General features: G+C 50.8%; 2 protein-coding genes across 2 annotated transcripts; both read right to left on the bottom strand.

Annotated features, from left to right (window-relative positions):
* Positions 1–40: 40 nt before the first annotated feature.
* On the bottom strand, positions 41–4,445 carry GALE (UDP-galactose-4-epimerase). The gene is made up of 11 exons (XM_036256225.1): positions 4,412–4,445; positions 2,655–2,780; positions 2,400–2,515; positions 2,202–2,315; positions 1,788–1,964; positions 1,418–1,531; positions 1,258–1,324; positions 1,072–1,157; positions 883–960; positions 555–669; positions 41–412 (listed from the first exon to the last, which is right to left on the bottom strand). Exons 2-11 carry the CDS (start codon positions 2,773–2,775, stop codon positions 354–356), a joined length of 1,047 nt encoding a protein of 348 aa, XP_036112118.1. The 5' UTR covers positions 2,776–2,780; positions 4,412–4,445; the 3' UTR covers positions 41–353.
* Positions 4,446–6,426: 1,981 nt separating this feature from the next.
* Positions 6,427–20,752, bottom strand: HMGCL (3-hydroxy-3-methylglutaryl-CoA lyase). Its single transcript, XM_036255849.1, has 9 exons — positions 20,670–20,752; positions 18,926–19,009; positions 17,270–17,377; positions 16,456–16,551; positions 14,981–15,129; positions 12,009–12,072; positions 10,476–10,664; positions 8,521–8,646; positions 6,427–7,020 (listed from the first exon to the last, which is right to left on the bottom strand). Exons 1-9 carry the CDS (start codon positions 20,727–20,729, stop codon positions 6,919–6,921), a joined length of 978 nt encoding a protein of 325 aa, XP_036111742.1. The 5' UTR covers positions 20,730–20,752; the 3' UTR covers positions 6,427–6,918.
* Between the last annotated feature and the right edge of the window lie 3,112 nt (positions 20,753–23,864).

Here is a 23,864-nt window from a genome sequence, read left to right as displayed (position 1 = left end):
AGTAGGGAGAGCCCATGTGTGAGCAAATGGTCCAGTGTAAGAAACCTTTTTATTTTAAATACTTCAGAGAGTGCCTTCATAGCAGTATAAATTAGTGCCTGGGAGCGGGGTGTTTTGTCTCAGGGCCCTGCCTCCCCTGCTTGCTCACATTGATCCTGATGGGTTCTCAGATCCTGTGGAAGAGGAGAGTTAGAGACCCCAACTCCTGATCAGTGGAGCCCTAGGCCTCATGCCTGTGGGCTGAGTGAGCCTGGCTGGTCTTGAGGTAGGGCAGGCTGAGGCCCCTGGATTCCTCCCAGGTGCTGGAGAGGAGTTGTTTCTCACTTCCTTTTCTGGTCCACGGTAGGAGGGTCTCAGGCCTGTGTGCCAAAGCCTGAAGGATTCTGCTTCTGCCAGCGCCACAGATCTTCACCTGTGACAGGGCGGGGTGTGTGGTCAGGGTCCACGTGGGAATGCAGGGCCTCCACCCCTCTGGTAGCCCAGTGTAGGCATTGCCAGTCCCAGTCAGCCCCTTCGGGCCCCTAGCTCTCTCCCGGGGTCAGGCTAGCACTCACACATCCTGTCCAGCCCTAAGGCTGCTGTCCAGCCCAGCTCCTGGAGGGCCAGGCTCGGGTTGGCATAACAGGCAGCCACATCACCTTCCCGCCGTGCCACCACCTTGTATGGGATCTGCAAGAGAGGGGACAGTCATAGCTTAGCTGAGCCAGCCCTGGCCTCACCCAGCCAGCAGCTGACCTCAAGAAATGGAGGTGCAGGCAGGATATCTCTCCCAGGCTCCTAGCACTACGGCAGGCGAGTAGATGTGGCTGTGCTCCTCAGGGAGGCTAGTGGGAGGGCCAGGTCTACCGCTGCGAGTCAGGTGGGGCACGGCAGACGGCCTACCTTCCTCCCGGAGGCCTTCTCCATGGCCTGGACCATCTGCAGCACCGAATAGCCTGTGCCTGTTCCCAGGTTGTAGATCTGCCCGGGAGAGAACAGGTATTATGGATGGGGGCTGGACTAATGACCCCTCTGGGCCCCATTTGCCCAAAACTCCACTTCTCTCCCTCCCTCGCATCTTTCTCTCCCTACCCGGCAGCCACACTGATCCTTCAGTTTCCTCAGGGCAGCGATGTGGCCCTTGGCCAGATCCACCACATGGATATAATCCCGGACGCCTGTAGAGGAGTTGGTTGGGTGGGAGGGTTCAGTACAGTCTATCCCACGTCAGTGTCCCTCTTGACTCCCACTCCTGGATCCTCCTGATCCTGGGCTCACCTGTGCCATCCTCTGTGTCATAGTCATTGCCAAAGACATTCAGTGCCTCCCTTCGCCCAATCGCCACCTGGGGTGGAGGTCAGGTCAGCTCTTCCCAGGCCCTCAACACCAACTCTCCCCTTAACCCTAGGGCAGTCCCTGACTTCCCCTCCTCCCTTACCTGGGAGACATAGGGCATGAGGTTGTTGGGGATGCCCTGGGGATCTTCACCAATGCAGCCCGAGGCATGGGCGCCCGTGGGGTTGAAATACCGCAGCAGCACTGCATTCCAGGTCTGTGGGACATGGGTCAGGTGATGGGGGTGGGGTACAGGCTGTGTCCCAGTTTCAGAGTCCTTTACCTCTCTTATCCCCTTATGCCCGTTCTTTATCCCTAGAAAGAAGCTGGGATCAGGCCTCCCCCAGGTGCTGTGACCTTGGGCAGTCACAGCCATTTCCTGAGCCCTAGCTTCCTCCTTGGTGGGGGTTGCTCAGGATCCCATCTGTAGGCTTACAGGGGCAGAACCAGGGCTGGGTCAAGGGGTCCCTCACCTTGTCTGCCTGGCACAGGTCCCGGATCATTTCCTCGATGAAGAACTTGGACTTGCCATAGGGGTTGGTACAGCCACCTGTGGGGTGGGCTTCGTCCAGGGGCAGGTACTGGGGGTTCCCATACACAGTAGCTGAGCTGCTGAATACCAGGTTCTTCACCCCGTGGGCTCTCATGATCTGGCCGTGGGGGGGAGGTGTCAGTGGCCTCCACCTCACACGTTACGCCCAGCCCCTTATGCCTTCACAGATGGGTGGGGCTGAGGTACGGGCACTCCCACTTACAGATGGGGAGACTGAGGCTGAGAGGTAAAGAAAGATATGTGTCCAAGATGAAACAGCTTTGGGCCCTGCCTGACTCTGCCCCCCTTTACCCACTGTGTTTGGCCCCCCCAGTGTCTTTGTGCCATGCCTCACCTCCAGGAGTTGGATAGTTCCTGTCAGGTTAACTCTGTAATAATCCAGAGGTTTCTGGACTGACTCGCCCACGGCCTTGAGCCCCGCAAAGTGGATGACAGCCGTAAAGCTGTGCTGCAGGGAAAGAGCCTGCGTCAGAGGTTGCTTTACAGGCCCTGGCCCTTAGTAGTGGCCCTGCCTACGGGCCAACGCCCCCACCTTCTTGAAGAGACGCTCCAGGGCCGCCTGATCCAAGATGTCCATCTCCTCAAACTCCAAAGAGCGGCCTGTCAGTTCCTGAACCCGCCGCAGGCTCTCGGGCATGGAGCCCCCTCCTGGTTGGGCACATGGAGGCCATCAAAATCAGAGGAGATGGGGCCTGGAGACTAGGCAGACACACACCCCTTGGAAGTGGAACCCAGGGTTTTCCTTCCGTCCTCTCCAGAAGCCCCAGACCCCCCTGCCCACACTCACCACGGATGGCATTATGGAAGTTGTCGATGACCACAGGTGAATAGCCCGCCTCCAGCAGCTCCAGCACTGTGTGGCTGCCAATGTAGCCAGCCCCGCCAGTCACCAACACCTTCTCTGCCATTGCACCTGGCCGAGGACACAGTCTCAGAGGTGGCTGAGGCTGGCCACTCAGGGCCTCCTTCCAACTGAAGTCTGGCCTTGGAGGGAGGCAGCAGTGTGTCCTAGTTAATAGGGTGGCTCTGGAGTCAGCCCTGGTCCAAGTCTGGATACCATCATTTTCTGGCCTTGGAGATCACTTACCTTCTCTTGGCCTCAGTTTCCATTTCTATAACATGGAACTTATAATAATTGTACAAGTGCCATATGACAGTGTAAGGGATCACTGAGGTGATTTAAAGGCCTGCCACATGGTTTGGGTGGGGAGACCCACACAGGTGCCCTATTTTCTAGACCCAACTGACCCCGGGTTGGGAAGATGGAATCTAAGGCTTCACACTTCCCCAAGGTATCTGGGAACTGGACAGTTCTGGGCAGACGCAAGTACAGCAGCAGCACTGGGACTCTAAGAGCCCAGGAAGGGCTCTTGACTCAGACTCGGCCTTCCCAGTCCTTCTGCCACCACTAGGTGAGAACTGGCTCCTGGGTTCTTGCCAGTTTACACGGAATGGTGGCAGAGCCCCCCTGACTTATTCTCTCTCAAGGGTGAGCTGGGAGGAAACAGGAATACACCAGATGGCTTTAAGGTGGGGTCCTTTGCCAGGCAGGCTGTGTCCGGCTCTGGGGCTGCAGCACTGCTGTCCTGGAGTTGGCCCCACCCCACCCAGGCCAGCCAGGCTGGCTCAGCCTCTGCCTCTGCCAGGGCCAGCCAGATCACACTGGGTTTGGAGCTTAGGATCCCGCCCAACTCTGGTCCACACAGAGCTGGCTGGTGTAGACGTGGCCTTGGCCCCCACTCCACTGCAAGGTGTGCACCCCGCCCTGAACAAACTTGGCACAGGGCGGTGGAGGGGGAGGAAGCCCAGACACTGAGGCCTTTCATTCGGGACGGCCTGGCCCGCAGCCGCCTTCCTCCAGGCTGCCTCAACTGCCTCCTGGGCTCATCCAGCCCAACCAACTTGGCTGAGCGCCCTCGGTGTACCGGGCACTTCTGCATTATTTTCCCGAATTCTCCCAGCACCCTGATGGAGCAAGTATTATCACTGGCACTTTACAGACAAGTATACTAAAGTCAGAGAGGTGAAGAAACTTGACCTGTGATAGCTGGGCTCGAGCCCGGATCTCCAGGCGCCCAGGCCAGCCCCTCGGCAGGCAGTTCGCCCTTCCCCGACTGCTTCCCGCTGGACTCTCCTCCGGATGCCGAAACCTCGCCCTCACCCCCGCCCGAGGGCCACGCACTGTGCGACCCGGAAAGTGGTCGCGGAGAGTGCCCCGGGAGGCAGGAAGGTGGGCCGGCGGGACGACCCAGGTCAGCTTCGCCTCCTCGGCTTTCCCATATGCATAACGGATGGGAGGGGCACTGGGTCTCCGGCAGCAATTTGGGACAATGCTAGGAGGGAGCCGCGCAAGGAGACCTCAAGCTGGGAATGAATGACCCCGGGCTACCCCAGCCCTGGCAGCGGGAACTGGGCGCAATGGGGGCTGGCCCTGGCGGTACTCTGCCGGAACGCAGTCCGGGGCCCCCAACTCTCCCTCACTCCCCGTGGACCACCCAGCCCCTCGCGAGCCCGCCCGTCCAGCCTCGCACTCCCTTCCCGAACCTGCTTGGGATCGCACGCCCCGCCTCGCCACCAGTGGTGCTGCCCCCTGCCGCCTCGGTCCCTTTAAGAGCTGACGGTCCACCTGGTCCCGCCCTCTCCACGCCTCAGCGAACGTGTCAATCGAGACACGCCACTACAGGGCGCGGGAAGGACAAAAGAATCTGCGGGTGGAGGGCGCCTGCGCAGCGCGTTCTTCCAGAAGCCAGCCGAGGGCAGCAAGCCAAGCGGCAGAGGTCCGCTCCTTTGATGGGTGCCCCCGGTACGCTCCAGGCGCGAGCGCGCGACCCAGACCCCTGGAAGCAGGCGAAGGGTTTGTTGTAGGCGCAGGGCAGCTGTTCTGTAGCGGAGTGGGGCCACGGCTTCCGCAGGGATTCCAACTTTATGTTGTTAATCCTCACCCGAGGATATTTTTCCATTGACGTAGAGTGGGAAAGAGAGAGAAACATCAATGTGAGAGCTACATCCATCCATTGGTTACCTCTCATAGGACCCCAATGGGGGCCAGGGATGGAACCTGCAACCCAGGTATGTGTCCTTGACTCGGAATCTAATCCATCCACCCTTTGGTTGTGGGAGGCCAACACTCTAACTGCAAAGCCAAACCAGCCAGGGCCCAGCCTTTCTGTTTCTGCCAAACCCTTTCTTCAGGGTGAGCAGTGCATGAATACACAACTGCCGGAGGGCAGTAAGGGGCGATGCTGATGGGAGGGTAGTTGGAAAACCTATAAACTGGAGGGAACTGTGAAGCTCAAGTAGGAGTTATGTGCCTTTTGCGCTTGGCCTTCAAACGGTGGCCCCCAGCTGCTGGGAATGGTTTGTCTGCACCCTGCCTACCACAGTGGTTTAAAAATGTTTATGTTTCTATTTAAGATAAAAGTAGCCCTGGCCTGTTTGGCTCAGCAGTTAGAGCGTTGGCCTGCGGTCCAAAGAGACCTGGGTTCGGTTCCCACTAAGGGCACGTACCTCGGTTGCAGTTTGTCCCTGGCCCTGGTTGGGCCCTGCAGGAGGCAGCCACTCAGTGTGTCCCTTTCACATCGATGTTTCTCTCTTCCTCTCTCTCCCTCCCACTCTCTCTGAATAAAAAATGGAAAAATGTCCTCAGGTGAGGATAAAAAAAGAAAGTAGGGTTAAGGAGTGTGTATAAGGGCATGGCATACTGAGTGATGACACCTGAGCGAAGAAATAAATACACAATTGTTCCCAAACCTGGAATGCACTAGGCCTGCGAAGGACAGCTGACAGTGGGCAGAGCCCAAGGAACAAAGAGCTAAGGTAGGCGGGCATAGCTCGGTTGGTTGAGCATCATCCTGTGTACAGAAAGGTCACCAGTTCAATTCTAGGTCAGGCCACATGTCCAGGTTGCTGGTTTAGTCCCTGGGTGGGGTGTGTGCAGGAGGCAACTCATCTGTTTCTCACATAGATGTTTCTCTCCCTCTCCCTTCCTCTCTAAAATCAATTTTAAAAAAAGCATTTACAAGCCCTGGCCGGTTTGGCTCAGCGGTTAGAGCGTTGGCCTGCGGTCCAGAGAGACCTGGGTTTGGTTCCTGCTAAGGGCATGTACCTCGGTTGTGGTTTGTCCCCGGCCCTGGTTGGTCGTGCGGGTGGCAGCCACTCGATGTGTCCCTTTCACGTCAATGTTTCTCTCTCTCTCCCACTCTACCTGAACAAAAAATGGAAAAATGTCCTCTGGTGAAGATAAAAAACAAACAAACAAAAAAACCCCAAAACATTTACAAAAGAAATCATAAGAAAAATAAAAATAAAAGAGCTAAGGTACCCAGACCTGCTAGCCCAGACCCAGAGGAGCACATGGCCACTGCTGCCTGCAGGGGAGCTTATGCAACAGCCCTTGTCAGACCCAGAGCTCAGAAACGGTCTTTCCAGGGTTTTCTGGTCAGCCCTGGGTAAGCTCAAAGCCACCAATTTCCAGTCACTGTGAGTCTGGGGCTCAGGGGGGGAAGATGGAGAAAAATCCAGAGATTAACAGTCTGCATTTTCCTCTCAGAGTGTGAATAAAGATGTTTTATTCCCCCACTCTCATATATACACACATCTGGAGAATAATGGAATTATTCTACATCATTAAATCTTTAATTACATAGCTGTTTTCAAAAATCATGTTCAGAGTGGAGATTTTCCAGGGGTGCTAGAGTTGGCAGGTGGCCAATGCAGAAGCTCAGCCTGTACCCCTTTGCCCACTACCAACTTGGAAAGCCCCCTCCATGCCCTTTTGCCCTACAAAGTCAGAGAGCAAAGGCACGAAGGCCATGACAAGGTTAAGCTGTGAAGCCACCTGGATAATTTCACGCAGAGATAAGACTTGATTAACCCAAGCCAGGGAATTGGACTCCCAAGTGTCCTCAGGGATTCAAAGCCTCTCACTCAGGTGTCCTGGCAGTGAGGTGCCTGTTCCTGTTGATTTCATTCCCATTTCCATGTGTCCATCAGTGAATCATCCAGACGTGCCCCTATTCCCACAGTCCTAGAGCTTCAGGTGAGCAAGGGGCTCACAGTTTACAGGTAGCCTGAGCCACTTTGGAGCTGGTTTTTCTGTTAAGGGCTTGACAGATAAAGGTCCCAGCTTCTAGGAGCTTCTGGAAGTTCACACCCTTTGAGAAACAAGTTGGAAAATGCAGTTAAGTCATGACATGCCCTCAACTGCCAGGGAAACAGCAGGCTGGACAGACAACTGGGATACTGAAGAAGTAAAGGTGGGCCTGGCCAGATGGCTCAGTTGGTTGGAGTGTCCTCCAATACACCAAAAGGTGGCAGGTTTGATTCCTGGTTGGGGTGTGTGTGGGCAGCAACCAATCGATGTTTCTCTCTCTCTCTCTACCTTCCTCTCTCTAAAATAAAAGTTTAAAAAAAAATGAAAAGAAAAAGGTGAAGACGGACAGGCTCTTGTTACTCTGGTGATGGACACCAGCTAGCTGCCTGTGAGGTCATGTCCTTGTGGCATCTGGGTTCTCCTCTGACTCCTGTTGTGTGGGATGCCTCAATCTGTTATGGTTTGTAGTGCCACCACCAGAATAGGGATCTATTGCTCGGGCAGGTTTGGCCGAATAGGGATCCATCTCATCAGTCTTGTTTAGTCCCCCATCTCCAGGGCCCAGCACAAGCCTGGTCCACAGTGGTCAGAGACTGCATAATGAAGTGATGAACTGTGAGGCCGAGTGAAAACACCAACTGAAAGAGCCACTCCAGAAAACCTGTATACATAATAGCTCCTATTTACTGATGTGTATACTATGGGCTAAGCATTCTACATTTTCTTACTTAACCCTCAAAATGGCCCTACAAAATAGGTGCTATTATTATTCCCATTAGGCCCAGAGACATGAAGTAATTTGTCAGGTCACACAGGCTGTGAGTGGCAGGACTAGGGTTTTTTCCCCCAATGTTTTTTAAAAAGATTCTTTTTCATTTTTAAAATTTATTTATTTATTTATAATCTGTTTTTATTGATTTCAGAGAGTGGAAGGGAGATGGAGAGAAAAACATTGATCGACTGCCTCCTGCAACCTGGGCATGTGCCCTGACTGAGAATCGAACTGGGGGCCTCCTGGTGCATAGGTTGATGCTCAGTCCCTGAACCACACTGGCTGGACTCATTTTATTTTTTAATTAAAGTTTACATTCAATATTATTTTGTATTAGTTTCAGGTGTACAGCATAGCAGACAGACAATCATATACCTTAAAAGGGGTCCACCCGATATTTCAAGTACCCACCTGGCACCATACAGTTATTACAATATTATTAACTATATTCCCTATGCTGTATTTTACATCCCCATGACTATTCTGTAACAACCAATTTGTACTTTTTTTTTTAATACTTTGGGGGCGCTCTCCTTACACCTCGGTGCCTCCTTAAACTAAACTGTCAAACTCATACTGAGAGTCTGGCCTTGATCAGCTACACTCTGCTATCTTGAAAATACACAGTAATTCCCTGGCACTCTTCCCTCTTAACTGCTACCCCTCCCTCCCTCCCCCTCCACACACACTCCAACCAATGACCCCAAACAAACCATCGGCTCCTGTCCTCTGGCTGCAGGCAGAGCTCTGTTAGTCCGGGCAGTGGCCACAGCGGGCAGAGAGGCTTACCGTGTGAATGCCCAAGCCCTCCAGCATGTACACCAGGTCCTCGGTGGCCAGGTTTCCTGATGCCCCCTGTGCGTAGGGGCAGCCTCCAAGTCCTGCCACAGAAGAGTCCACGACACTCACTCCCATCTGGAAACATAAGGATGGTGAAACAAGGCTGTCACTGTGGGGACCAGAGCCGACAAAGCGGGTCCTTATAAATCTCCTGTCTGCTGCCTGAAATTCCACTGCGAGTTATTAATTCCTTTGGTGTATGATTCTGTTACAGTGAAAATCCCATTGAAAGAGAGAATTTCTCTTTTCAGCTCCTGGGCCAGTGTGAGTCTTTTTGGTGCATACCGTTTCCTCTGCCAGGGATATCCTCCCTCAGTTCCTGAATGGTTTCAAGGTTCCATATCACTCTTTGTGTTTTTTTTTTTTTTTTTAATCCTCACTGGAGGACATTTTTGCATTCATCTTCAGATAGAGTGGGAGGGAGAGAGGAAGAGAGAGAGAGAGACATTGATGTGAGAGAGACACATCGAGTGGTCGCCACCCACACGACCCCAACCGGGGCTGGGGACAAACTGCAACTGAGGTACATGCCCTTAGTGGGAACCGAACCGGGACTCTCTAGTCCGAGGGCCAACACTCTAACTGCTAAGCCAAACTGGCCAGGGCCACTTTTTTTTTAATCCTCACCCGAGGATATTTTTTTCATTTTTGTTCAGATAGAGTGGGAGGGAAGGAGAGGGAGAGAGAAACATCGATGTGAGAGGGACACATCGACTGGTTGCCTCCCGCATGACCCCAACCAGGGCCGGGGATGAACTGCAATAGAGGCACATGCCCTTGACCAGAACCGAACCCGAGATTCATTGGTCCACGGGCCGATGCTCTAACCACTGAGCGACCAGCCAGGGCCCCATCACTCTTAAGGTCTCAGCCTACATGCCACCTCCTCAGAAAGGCCCTTCTGGATCACTGACCTCCCACTGTTGAGATTTCAGATCCTTGTGGTTTACTGCGATTCATTTATGCGCCCCTCCCCTGCAAGACGGCTCTAACCCCAGGGGACCTCGGCCACTTTCCTAGGCCAGTCATTTCCCACTCACCTAGATGACTGTTTCGCTTTCTCCTCTCCTTAAACCTCTCACAGACCTTAATCTGGACAACCACAACTCTGAGAAAGTAGACCCAGAAAGAAATAGAATCATTTGAGACATGAGCTAGGGGATAACTTGAGTGAAAAAAATGTGGCCCAAGAATGCTCTAGCTAACCTAAAACAACAGGGTGGACTCAGACTAACACTACAGCAAGGTAGCCTGTGGTCAGACACTGAGAACCTTCCTTCTGATGGGCAGCCAGGACATGGACTCCTCATATGGGCCAGCCCACAAGGAGCAAACCTCAAGGGAAACCCAATCTGAGGTCTCAGTGCAATCTCTGGGGAGCAGCATTCAAGGCTCTCCCTGCCCTCTGCCTGCCTCCTGCCTCTGCTCCCACGCAGCGGCGTGTGCGCACTCACAACCCGCGTGCTCTCCAGGGCCAGGGTACGTGAGTCCTCCCTGAACCCCACTTCACTCGTACAGCGCAGTGCTGCTGAGCCACCTGCTGCTTCCCTTGTCCAACCGCTGGACTTCTTCACGTCCTTTAGGCCTCACTCAGGCCTCTTCTGGCAAATCCTCTCTGACCTCCCAGCTGGGATGGGGACCTTCCTCAGCCCCATGCTTCCTCCCTTCATAGCATTTGTCATAATGCATTAAAATGATCACCTAAGTCCCTCGCTGTTGCCTCTAACACACAGTTGTAAGAACTTTTGGGACGAGGTCATGTCTGTGTCCATTATGGTTAGTCTAGGGCCTGGCACACAGGTGCCAACATTCGGCACAGTGAAGGCTGGCTAAAAGCACAGACAAAACACAGCTGTCCTGATGGGAGATGGACATGCCTCTCTCTTAGGACATGTCCAGATTACCTGCAGGGCCATCAAGGTGTTGGCCAGGGCCTGGCCATAGGTGTCATGACAGTGGACAGCCAAGGCAGTCAATGGCACCTCCTGCATGACAGCAGACAGCATATCCTTCATGGCCCTAGGGGTGCCCACGCCGATGGTGTCCCCCAGGGAGATCTCATAGCAGCCCATTGAGTACATCCTCTTGCTGACCTGGGAAAACAAGCAGACACTTGGAGGACATCAGATTCTCCAAGCCAAGGTCCAAGAGCTCAGAAGCAGGGGTCCTTGGCTTGTCAGAACACCTCCTCCATGTCTGAGCACTAAATCAATCAGATCAAAGGCTCCTTACAGCTTTGAGTGGAATGATATTCCTCATTCTTCTCATCAGGAGACTGGGACATGAGGGGCAGGCTCTGGGGCTCTAACCCCTGTGCTTTCCTCCCACCCCGTGTCTCGAATTCCAGTCCTTCCCTTACCACCTCACACACTGTCAGACTCAGATACTGGAATCAGTAAAACTGAACCCTTTTTGTAGCTTTATCTTCAGTAAGATCTGTGAAATCATGAGTCTCAGGTGCTAGCTTTATATTTTTTATAGAAGTACATAACTATTTAAATTTTTAGAAGCCCATTTGCAAACCCCTAAAATCACTGCAAAATCAGAGCAGTGTATGCCTGGGCCAAGGAGATGCCTACACTGTGCTGCCGAGAAGGTAGAGGAAGGAAATGGTGGGGCCAGGGACCCAGAAGACACTCAGCAGTGGTCCGCCACATGAGGGAATGGTGAGAGTGACAGGAGCCCAGCAGCCTGCGGGGCAGAGGGTGCAGCTGCAGGAGTGGCTTTGGAGTGAGATGACGCTGGATTAAAATCCCAGTTCTGCTGCTCACTAGCTGTGGGACCTTGGCAAGGGGCTCAACTTTTCTGAGCTTCAATTTCTGCTCCTGAAAAACAGTGATGAGCCTCTGAAGGGCTATGGCTGCAGCAGGAGACAGACCTGGAGCACAGCAGTCACCCCACTGGCAGATGTGACGGCTATAATTTCTCACTTCTGGATGATACATGGTGATGAGGGAACAGCAAGCGGGCTTTGGAGGGAACAAGATGGGGTCTGAGACCTGGTGGCAACTGCGTGGCAAGTTAGTTAGTCTCAGTTTCCGCAACTGTGAAATGGGATAACAAGACCGAATTTGCAGGTTGGCTTTGAGGACATTTATAAATGCCACGAGCTCTTGCGTTGCTCAGAGTCAGTTCCTACACTGTTCTTCTCAGGGCTGACTTGGTTGCTGCTCAGAGAATGTGAAGTGGCTTCGACCACAAGGATAGGAGCCACAGGAACCTTTGGGGGAGGAGCCTCTCTGAAAAGGATGATCTCTTCAATGATCGCCTGTCCACTGACCAGAATGGAAACTCAACTGGAGGCATTCACTCTGGGGTAGAGGGCAGGGACATGAAAGAAGTCCATGACCCAGCGGGAAAGGGTGGGGAGAGGAACCTATGTACTCAGGGGCAGGCAAGGTAGCCAAGCCTCACAAAACCCCCGCCCTGACACACACCTCGGCTACTTTGACGGGGGAGATCTTCCCTTCGTAGGGGCATCCAAGCACACAGGAGACGTACCTGTGGGAAGACGGGGATGGTGTCAATGCCCCTGGGTTCTCTGGCCAGCAGGGCTGAGGCAGGGTGGCTATCTGACACACATTCCTGGTTAGTCCTCAATCAAAACCTGAAGGTGGGCAGGGGAGCAAGCGCCTAGACAGCGGTTCTCAACCTGTGGGTCGCGACCCCTTTGGAGGTCGAATAACCCTTTCACAGGGGCCGCCTAAGACATAACAGTAGCAAAATTACAATTATGAAGTAGCGACGAAAATAATTTTATGTTGGGGGTCACCACAACCTGAGGAGCTGTATTAAAGGGTCGCGGCGTCAGGAAGGTTGAGAACCACTGGCCTAGGTGAAAGCCTGATTCAGCGATGTGGAGCCAGTGAAGCTGGTGCTGCTCAGTGCAGGAAGGGGGCAGTGGAGAGCCACGGCAGGCAAGGGAGGGGACTCATAGGCTGGTAGTTCGGGAAGCAGGGGATGCATAAGTCTCTGGAGAGGCAGGCAGCCAGAGACCAGCAGGAAGGAGGAGCTGGAGGGGCACCTGGGGGTACGGGGGTGGAGAACAGAACGTGGGCCAGGATACCTGGGGCCCATACTCACAGAAGGAGACCAGGGACCCATGAAACCAAAGGCAAGAATAAGAGTGGGGCGCCTGCTCCAGGGGGCCAAACAGTTCACTCATTTATTCAATTGATATTACTGAGCTGCCATCTATGGGCCGGGCACTAGGGTAGGTCAGTGAGCAGGTCTGACACAGCCCCCACCCTCATGTGCTTATTTCAAATCAGGGAGATAGCAGATCAAAGGGCAATCAAATAAGTCAATGAGAATCTCAGAGCGGTGTGCTAGGCCAGGACAGGGGAAGTGGCAGGAGCAGCTAGAGGCCAACCGCAGCCGCAGTGCTCAGGAAGACCTCTGAAGACAGACACTGCAGCCGAGAGGGGGACAGCCACAGGAAGAGCATTCCAGGCAGAGAAGAGCCGGTGTAGAGGCCGAGTTGGAAGAGTAGGTGTGTTCAAGACATAGAACAAAGGATGGAACAGCTGAAGCACAGAGAGCAAGGGGGCAAAGAAGTAGGACATGAGGTTGGAGAGGTGGGCATGGGCCTGATCACAGGGTCTTGCAAACTATGGTCAGGAGTTTGGATCCTGGATGTAGACAGCTTCTATTCCCACCCACACCATTGGAGCCGAGGCTCCACTCAAACCTTTCAGTCCTGCTCTGGCTGGTTTGACTCAGTGGTTAGAGCATCGGACCTCGGACTGAAGGGTGATGGGTTTGATTCCTGATCAGGGGCATGTACCTGGGTTGCAGGTTTGATCCCTGGCCCCAGTTGGGGCACATGTGGGAAGCAACCAATTGATGTCTCTCACATCAATGTCTCTCTTTCTCTTTCCCTCCCTCCCTTCCACTTTCTTTAAAAATCTGGAAAAAATACTGAGTGAGGATTAAAAACAAAACAAAACAAAACACCTTTTCAAGTGTAAGAAACTATTCTGCATATTAAGAGGAGTAACAAATACTTGCTGGTTAAATAACTTCAGCCTTAAAGATCTCAGTATATTTTTCTTTCTTTTTCTTTAATCCTCACCTGATTTTTATTGATTTTTAGAGAGAGAGAGAGAAACAACACGAGAAACATTGATTGGTTGCCTACTGTATGTATCCCGACCAGGGATTAAACCCACAACCTAGGTTATGTGCCCTGAATCAGGAATCGAACCTGCAACCTGTTGGTGTACGAGATGACACTCCGACCAAATGAACCATCTGGCCAAGGCTCAGTATATTTTTCCACTTTAATTCTCCCCCTTATTTTCCAATCATTGCTGAGCAAGGAAAAGTTAAGAGAGGACAGAGAACAGGCTTAAGAGTCAGGCAGCCCTGACAAGGCCCTGCTTCTCCTTCTACCCGTCCACCCATCCGTTCCTGAATACCTACTGTGTTCGGGGCCTTGAGCTGGCAGAGAGGCACACCAGGGACTAAGAGAGATGTGGGCTCAGCCTAGTGCAGTGGGAGGCAGGGGACAACTTAATCACAAGCTACGTTAGAGGATGTCTAAGGGATAATGGGTGCCCAGAGGAGGGGCACTAACTCTAGCTGAGGAACAGAGAAAGCTTCTTGGAGAAACTAGCATCCATGAGGGGACCTGAAGGATGAACAGGAGTTAGTCTTGATGAGCAGGACATAAGAGGAAGAGAGTTCTGAGTCTATGGAAAGGGTGTGCAAAGGCCCAGAGGTGAGAGAGTGGGACATATAACAAAGGGGAAGAAATTCCAGCTGGGCAGGAAGGGAGAGTGAACAGTGAGGCCGCACAGAGAGCTGGGGCTGCATCCTGCAGGGTCGTATAAACCACGTGGAAAAGTCTGGAGCTGGGGAGTCACTGTAAGGTTTCTAACCGGGAAGTGATGTGGTCAGGTGTGCACTTTTGAAACCACTCTGGCTGCAATTTGGACAGCCGTGTGACCTTACAGTAGACTCATCATCCTTCCTGAGCCTCAGTTTTGTCATCTGTAATTGGGGCCAGTCCCTTCCTTGCTGCCTGATTGTGAAGTTAAATGATGATTCCTGGCAGTACTGCTATTAGACATGGTCTTGGAGAGAGAGGCCCAGGGGATTCATCGGGGGCGTGTGAAGAGCTGGTGGTGGAGCCAGGAGTAAACTGAGCTCCACAAATCATGTCCAGTGTCCTCTCCTGCTGGATTTCCTCTGGTGAACTAACCCAAAATTCAGGTTTGGAGAAAGTGCTTGCTAGGATTTCATCTGACCACATTCACCCGGGAAAGGATGTGGAGGTGTGTGTGGAGCTTAGGCTGCCTGCCCGAAGGATGAGGCGTTTGAGGGGCGGGGGTCACTGGGGTTAGAGTCTGCCAGTGGCCAGATGGTACTGAGGAAAGACAACCAGCACCGACGTGGTCTGACTCACCCCCGCACAGAGATGCTGGCGGCCCGAGCTGCCTTCAAGATTTGGTCAAACCGCTGAAAACTTTCATCTATGGAGCAGTTGATGTTCTTCTGTGTGAAGAGCTCGGAGGCAGCTCCAAAGATGCTCACTTCCTTGGCTCCAGCAGCAACCTGCCAACAGCCAAAGGGATTCCTCTTAGCATTTTTCTCTTCAAGGAACGCCAGAGTGGCAAAAACCATCTTACAGTGAATTTTATGACAAGTTAATGTCATAGGTTGAATTGTGTTCCCCCAAAAAAGATAGGTTGAAGTCCTAATCTCCAGCACCTCAAAATGTGTTCTTATTTGGAAAAATGTTCACTGTAGATAACAATTTATTAAGATGAGGCCATATTGGTTCCTCTCTAATACGACTAGTGTCCTTATAAGACAGCAGCCAAGTGAAGACAGACAGACAGACACGAGAGGAAGGCCCATAAAGATGGAGGCAGAGATGAGAGCGATGGACCCAGAAGCCAAGGAATGTCAATGATTGCTAGCTGTCATCAGACACTAGGAGAGAAGCATGGCACAGATTCACCCCAGGGCCCTTGGATGGAACCAACCCTGCTGACACCTTGATTTCAGACTTCTAGCCTCCAGCACTGTGAGAGGATGCGTTTCTGTGGTTTTCAGCCACCCAGTTTTTGGTATTTTGTTATGGAAACCCTGGAAAATGAATATAGTGAAATATATTTCGTGAGAAAGAAACCTTGGCCTTCCCCCAGGGACAAACACTGCCATTGCTGTCACCACCCTGGAAGTCAGTCACTCCTAGAAGCTTTATGCCTCAATTTAGAATTAGTATCTCTAATGATGTTTTCATCTAAAATTTTTTCTCCTTTATTGATTTTAGAGAGAGAGGAAGGGAGAGAGGGAGAGAGAGAGAGAAACATCGATGAGAGAGAACATCGACTGGCCACCTCCTGCATGCCCCCCACTGGGGACTGGGTCCACAGCCAGGGCATGTGCTCTGACTGGGAATCGAACCAGCGACCTCCTGGTGCATGAGCTGACGTTCAACCACTGAGCCACACCGACCAGACTCTCATCTAGTAGTTTAAAGAAGTTGGCAGACAATAGCACCTCCTGCTGAAACTCTGTGGAGAGCTTGCTCACCTTTCTCTAAGGAGGAAATGGGTAAGAACCACAGCCACTACCATTTATCAAGCAATTATCTTCCACCAGGCTCTCACTAAGCAACTTATGTGCGTTTTTATCTTCTGAGATCCTCACAGTGTTACCCTATCACTAGCCCTATTTTATAGGCAGAACCTGAGGCCTGTCAAGACCAGAGAGCTGGGAATGGCAAGGCCAGGACTGCCCTCGGTCTGTCTGACTGCTCGTCCACTGGAGACAGCCCTTCAGATAGGCATGCTGAGACACGGACTGAGGCCCAGGGACAAGGCAGGGACAGTGCCATCAATCTCATTTCAAGGGCCCCACCAATAAGCTTACCGCTGCCTGGTAGCCTTTCAAATTTGGGGTCAGGACTGAGTAGCTGATACCAGGAAACTTCTGGATACCCTTCAAGACTTCAGTGTGGTCAGCCATCTGGAACCAAAGGAGACATTGGGGAGTCATCACCAAGGGCAGGCAAAATGCTCAGGAGGAGAAAACAGTTGTATCATAAGATCTCTGTTCTCCAGACCTTTGGAGAATGAGTCCTTCTGCAGAGCTGAGTCTCCCCAATGCTTTCACTATTTGTTTGATGGCTGATGGACCAGAAGGTCCCCTGGGTGCAGCCGATAACCCCAGTTTCTCCACATGGCTAATACTGTCAACTTTACATAGCAGTAACAGCAGTAACAATACTACCAGCCATGTACCGAGAACACACTCCAAACCAGGCACCGGGCTCAGCTCCTCCATGTGATCTAACACTCAGTTGGAACAGGATCTTTCTTCCCCACTTGACTGTCTCTGTGAAGCAGGCATCATCAGTCTTGCCCTTTTACAAACACAGAAACCACAGGCCAGACCTAGAGATTCTAGATTTTCAGAGCCAGAAGAGGTCACCTTCAATCTGGAGAGGGGATGGACTTAGCAAGGTCACCAAGAAATTCAGGGGCAGAGCCCAGACTGAATCCAAGCCTCCTGCCCCTCAGCTTACATTGTGTTGTTGCACCACGCTGCTATGAATCCCCCAAGACCTCTGAAAGCCAGAGACTCGGAAAATCTATGTTCCTGACTTCTAGTTACTTGCAGGGAAAAAGCAAACCTTTCCATCCCTCTCATCTGAAAACACCTCTCACTGAGGGCAGGGGCTCACCTGAGGAACCCACTTGGGGGACACAAAGCTGGTGGCTTCGATAACGGGGAGTCCTGCTTCAGAAAGCATGTCTATCATCCTGATTTTCACTGGAGTAGGTACGATATTCTGTCATGGAGAGACAAACACCAGAAAAGACAGGTCAGCAAACTGGGAAGAAAATGGCCTCAGAAAGCAGTGCCTGTTAGTTCAAAGCTTTTGCTGCAGCACACAGTTCACTATCTCAATTTTCAAACACTAACATGAATTCACATGCAATTATCGCCAACAGGGTACAAAGCATCTTCAAGTTCTACAGATGGTGTTTTGCAGTGCAGGCAGCTTATCATCTGAAAGGGAGTTAATACTTATATGGAAATAGTATTTTCTGCCATACAGGCTTTTTCTTAACTAAATGTTTGTTAATTTATTGCCCCATCATAAACAAATTGAGAGCAATGTACCATGGCCTGAAAGGGCAGAGATGACTAACCCTCTGGGTCTTATGAAATGAGGCCCCAAACTATTCCATCACCTGAATGGCACAGGATTGCCTCCTCATGTGGCCAGCCCATTGTTTCTCTCCCTCCCCCTACCACGTCTAGTTGCTAAGCAGATTCTATGGATTCCTCTTTCCAAATCTAATATCATCATCCCATGTATATTATGGCATGGTCTCACTCCACCAGTTCATTCCACAAGAGTCCTCCTTAAACAGTTTCCATGTCCCACTCTACTGCTCAAAAGCCTTCCATGGCTCCCTAGTACCTTTAGGATCAAGTAAAAAAAAATCCAAAGCCTCCCCTACAATTTATCTTGCACTGCTGTAATATAATCTATTCCACAGACAATTTTTGAGAGCCTTCCATGTTCCAGGGATTGTGTTAGGTGCTAGGGCGCACAACAATGAGCAGAACAGACATGATTCTGCCCCCATGGAGCTCATGGTTTATTGTTTCCAACAAGTGCCCAATATTAAAATTAGGCTGGTCATGCTTTTTAAAAAAATCTAGCTTTCTTAGTGAAAAAATAATTAATACATAATTATTTCTGAGACACATGCCAAAAACAAAAGAAAACCACCCTTAACACCTCCCAGATATGTAACTTTCTAGATCTGTGCAGTCTAATATGTTAGATTCTAGCCATACGTGGTTATATAAATTTAAATTAAAATGACATGAAAATAAAAGTGCATTTCCTCAGCCACACTAGTCACATTTCAAATGCTCAGTAGCCACATGTGTCTGTCTAGTGGCTACCACATGGGACAGCTCAAGTCTAGAACATTTCCATCTTCACAGAAAGTTCTATTGGGCAGACTATTTCAATTTTCTGCAGGTTGTAAAGAATATCCCCAAGGCTAAATCTTTACATTGTGGTCTTCATGTCTTCCTTCTGATAAATCCCCTTAATCTGCTAGATCTGAAGGCATACCCTCACCTTCACCCTGAACTCCCATAGCACTCATCATCCGCCGCACCCCACTGGGCCTTGAAATAGACCTGGGAATACCACACCTGTTGTAGCACCATCTTAGATTGCTTAACTGTCACAGGAGCCTGACTGTCCTCCCCAACCATGCCCTAAGTTAGACAGAGTGATCATGTCTTGCATAGCTGTGTCCATCCCTGCGGCACCTACCACATGAATTCTCAATGCTCAAAAATAATTCACCTTTTCATTTTGTAGTCCATCTCGGGGACCAACTTCCACAATTTTCACCTGCTTTGGGAAAGTACTCATTGATGAGGTGTTGACCTTTGGTTTAAAAGAAGAAACAAAATGTAACAAAAATAGTGTCACAATTCCCCAGGGGGTACACACACACACACACACACACACACACACACACAGCAGAGGCGGCAGTGTGACCATGGAGGCTGAGACTGGAGTGATGCAGCCCCAGCCATGGAAATACTGACAGTGCCCAGAAACTGCAAGGACAAGGAATGGATTCTCCTCTAAAACCAGAGAAAATGACTTTGGACTTCTGACCTCCAGAATTGTGGGGGTAAAAAATGAATGTTGTTTTAAGCCACCAAGTTTGTAAGAATTTGCTATAGCAGCCATAGGAAACGAATACAGTATCTTAGTTGGGAAGGGTTACATGACCAACAAAGAAAATGTTCTGGATGGGTTAACAATAACATCCTACACAAAGGCACTTGCAACTGCTCCATCACCCCATGTCTTCTGGACAGTTCTGAAGGAATTAAAGCACTTTGCTTTTCCCACAGTGACTAATGAGGCTTGCTGTGCAATATACTAGAGTGCCGTTTGGCTGTACTTTTTTTTTTTTTTTGGTATTACTTATTTTATTTATTTATTTTTTTATTGATTAATTTTTGTTACAGATGTTTCTCCTTTTTCCCCCACTGATCCTCCCCGCCCCCGCCCTTTCCCCGTGGCTGTACTTTTTTGGGTACGCTGTGGAACTCATTACTTATTTATATTTAATTTTTTTAAAATTGATATTTAGAGAGAGAGAGGAAGGGAGGGAAGGAGAGGAGAGAGAGAGAGAGAGAGAGAGAGAGAGAGAGAGATCAGTTTCTTGCTCCACCCATTCATGCATTTGTTGGTTGATTTCTGAATGTGCCCTGACCCGTGGAACCTGCCCTGCAACCTTGGCATATCAGAAGGACGATCTAACCAACTGAGCTACCCGGCCAGGGCTTGGAAATCATTATTGTAATACTTGAACAAATGTAATCCCCTAACTGGCACTCCTCTTTTGTTCCTTTCTCCCTGTGTGACTAACCGTACATATTGCATGATGAAACTAAATGAACTCCATGAAATGTGGGGAAAGAAAGTTCCCCAGGGGAGCAAATCTGAAGGACTGGATCCATCTTCACTAATACTGAGACCAGAAGCAAATTTCTCACCATTTAGTTCACATTTGGTCTGTTTCGGAATTAAGAGCAGAAATAATATTTCACTTAGAAACAGGAATAAACAAGAGTCATGCTCCCAGTACAGGCCCATTTCCAACTTCCCGAAGCCCAGACTTATTTCCAGCTGCCTAACTGTTTAGCATTTAGCTGAAGGGAGGGGAATGACCTTGCTTTTCCTACTCGGAACTGGAGGAGTATTCTTGATTTTTCACTAAGCAAGAGCTTGGGGAGGTCGGAAGCTCTCAACTAGAGGGAGAAAGGTGCCAGGGTCACCGGGAAGTCTTGATCAGGGAACGAGGACACCTAGGACGACCTGGGCAAGTCGCTCCCCCTCTCTGGGCCTCCGTTTCCCCTATACCCCTCACGGGATGTGGGGTACGTGGAGAGTCTCAGACTTGAAGGTCCACCTGACTCGGGCCTGAGAAGCTCTCTGGCTTCCTCTCGGAGTGGAGCCGACACGAGCCAAGTTCCCGACCCCCAGCCTCACGGTGCTGTGTGGCCGCTCCTCCGGCCGTGGCACTTACAGCCTTGACAGACGCCAAGCCCAACAGTCTCTGCCGCACCGCACTCCTCGCGACCGCCATCTTCGCTCAGCTGACAGGCGGAGGCCCAGCTGAGTCCCACGTGACCACCAGGTGGGCATGGCCCCGCCTTTGGGGCGGGCCTCTGAAGCAACAGCGACGTCCCCCGCCGGCCCCGCCCCGCCCCGCCGGCCCCGCCCCGCCCCACCCCGCCGGCCCCGCCCCCCGCCTCTCCGCGTTTGTTACTTCAGGCCAGTTCTTCCATACACCTTCAGGGCTGTTTGTTTTTTTTTTTAAATGTATCTTTCTTGTTGAAAGTATTACAGCTGTCCCCACTTTTTCCTCCTATTGATCCCCCTCCTCCCTGCTCCCGCTCCCTTTCTGCCTTCCCCACACTGTGGTCTTTGTCCATTAGTTAGGCATATAAGTTATTTGGTATAAGTTATTTGGTTTATTTCTCTCCCTCTCCCCCTTCTCTCTGAGGTTCATCAATCTAACAACCAATATGTACTTCTTAATCCCACACCGTTTCATTGCCAAGGAAAGTGAGATGCTAGGACTGTAAAGATGAACAAGAATTAAGTTTCTGTCTTTATAGGTTTAGAGTCTGGGAGGTGTAGGAAGGCAGATATTAATAATGTCGATATAAGAATGGCTTTTATAGAAAAGTTCTTTTTTTATTTTTTAACTTATCTTTATTGTTGAATGTATTACAGAAGCCCCCCCCCCACTTGACCCCTTCCTTTCTGATCCCACCCCCACTCCTGCTTTCTCCACACTATTGTCAGTGTCCCTTGGTTATGCATATACGCACACAAGTTCTTTGGTTTCTCTCTTCCCACCCCACCTCCCCCCTTCCCTTTGAGGTTCATCAGTATCCCTTCATCTTTTTCACCCAACCCCCTCCCATCTGGCAACCAACAAAATGTTCTCTGTATCTATGAGTCTGTTTCTCTTCTGCTTGCTCATTTTGTTTGTAGATTCATTTGTTGATAGATATATATTTTTTGCCATTTTATTGTTGTTGGGTTTTTTTGCATTTATCTTCAGATAGAGCAGGTGGGAGAGAGGGAGAAACATTGATATGAGAGAGACACATCAACTGGTTGCCACCCACACGACCCCAACTGGGGCAGGGGACAAACTGCAACCGAGGTACGTGCCCTTAGCAGGAACCGAACCGGGGCCTCTGCGGTCCACAGGCTGAATGAGCCAAACCGGCCAGGGCTATTGTCCTATTTTTTTTTTTTTTTATCCTCACCTGAGGACATTTTTCTATTTTTTGTTCAGATAGAGTGGAAGGGGAGAGAGAGAGAGAGAGAGAGAAACATCGATGTGAAAGGGACACATCAAGTGGCTGCCACCCGCAAGACCAACCAGGGCTGGGGACAAACTGCAACCGAGGTACCCGGGAACCGAACCCGGGTCTCTCTAGACTGCAGGCTGACGCTCTAACTGCTGAGCCAAACCGGCCAGGGCACCTTTGGCATTTTGATGATGATGTGTCTTGGTGTGGACCTCTTAGGTTCATCTTATTTGGAACTCTCTGTGCTTCCTGGACTTGTATGTCTGTTTCCTCCACCAAGTTAGGGAAGTTTTCTGTCATTATTTTTTCAAATAGGTTTTCAATTTCTTGTTCTCTCTCTTTTCCTTCTGGCACTCCCATGATGCAAATGTTGGTATGTTTGAAGTTGTCCCACAGGCTCCTTATACTATCCTCATTCTTTTTAGATTCTTTTTTCTTTTTGCTGTTCTAATTGGATGTTTTTTGCCTCCTTATATTCCAAATCAATGGTTTGCTTCTTGGCTTCACCTACTGTACTATTGATTCCCTGTAAATTATTCTTTATTTCAGTTAGTGCATCCTTCATTTCTGACTGGTTCTTTATTATGCTCTTGAGGCCCTCACTAAGTTCATTGAATATCTTTATAAGCAGTGTTTTGAACTCTGCATCTGTTAGATTGCTTATCTCCATTTAGTTCTTTTCCTGGAGTTTTGTTCTGTTCTTTCATTTGGGACATTTCTTTGTCTCCTCATTTTGGCTACCTCCCTGTGTTTATTTCTATGTATTAGGTAGAGTTGCTATGTCTCCTAGGCTTCCTATTGTAGTATGTGTCCTATAGAGTCCAGTGGTACAGCCTCCCTGATCACCCAGCTGGCCCTCGAGGTGCACCCCTCGTGTGAACTTTACACCCTTCTGTTGTAATTGAGTCTTGCTGTTGGCATGTCTTTGGGAGGGCTTACTCAGGCTAATCAGCTGCAAGGACTGGCTGTGTCTACTAATCACCGACCTCTGACTACCTTGGATGATCAGCTGTGCAGGCGCCCAGCGCACAGAGCAAGACTTACTTCAGCAGTGCTCTGGTACCCACTGAGTCCATTCCTTGAGTATGTCACTTGTGGAGATGGTTGGGTGGTGGTGCTTCAACATGGTCTGAAGCTAATAACTGGGTGTACTGGCTCTGGGGCAAGGTCAGCCACTGACTGTGTAATACCCAGGGCCACCAGGCATAAGCTACAAAGCGATCTGCTGATGGCTGCTGCTTGTGCTGGGCTTGGTGGTGCCCAAGCAAAGCCAAGCTGTGAACCAAGGCGGGCTGCTTCCAGCCTTGGGGCCTGGGGCCACTTAGTGAGAGGTATGGAGCTCACAGACCAATTGCTGCTTGTTTGAGAGAATTTAGGAAAATCTGAAGCAGGAGCCCAAACAGGCCAATTCTATGGTAAAGCCACTAGAAATAGCTTGGGTGGGCTTGAAAGCTGGGTGGGGCGGGGCCTCAGGGAATCACCAGGGCGGGGCAAACAGTGTGAGCCAGGTTGCTGGAGTCCCAGATATGACTGCTGCCTGCCTGCCCTGTGGGGGGAGGGCTCACCAAAGGAACAAAGGCCTCCACTAGCACATCTGTCCAGGAGAAAGCTGCCTCTCCAGTCCTCGCCCCAATGCCAAACAACTCAGTTCTTTCCTGTATGTCTCGGATGCCTTTCAACCTGCCTCCCCTCCATGCTGGAGCTCAGAAGGAGCGAGTCCAAGTTAAGTTCGTGCGCGGGCCCTTTAAGAGGAGCTGCCTGGGCCTCCAGCAGCCTCAGCCTTCCTCAGCCTCAGTTCCCGCTGGTTTTATAGCCAGAAGTTATGGGGACTTTTCTTCCTGGCACTGGAACCCTGAGCTGGGACCTTGGTGTGGGTCGGGGACCCCTCACTC

The sequence above is a fragment of the Molossus molossus genome, unplaced genomic scaffold (assembly GCF_014108415.1).
Source record: "Molossus molossus isolate mMolMol1 unplaced genomic scaffold, mMolMol1.p scaffold_m16_p_12, whole genome shotgun sequence".
In the NCBI taxonomy this organism is placed as follows: Eukaryota; Metazoa; Chordata; class Mammalia; order Chiroptera; family Molossidae; genus Molossus; species Molossus molossus.
Note: the sequence above shows the minus strand (reverse complement) of the source record. Positions and strands in the feature narration are given on the sequence as shown.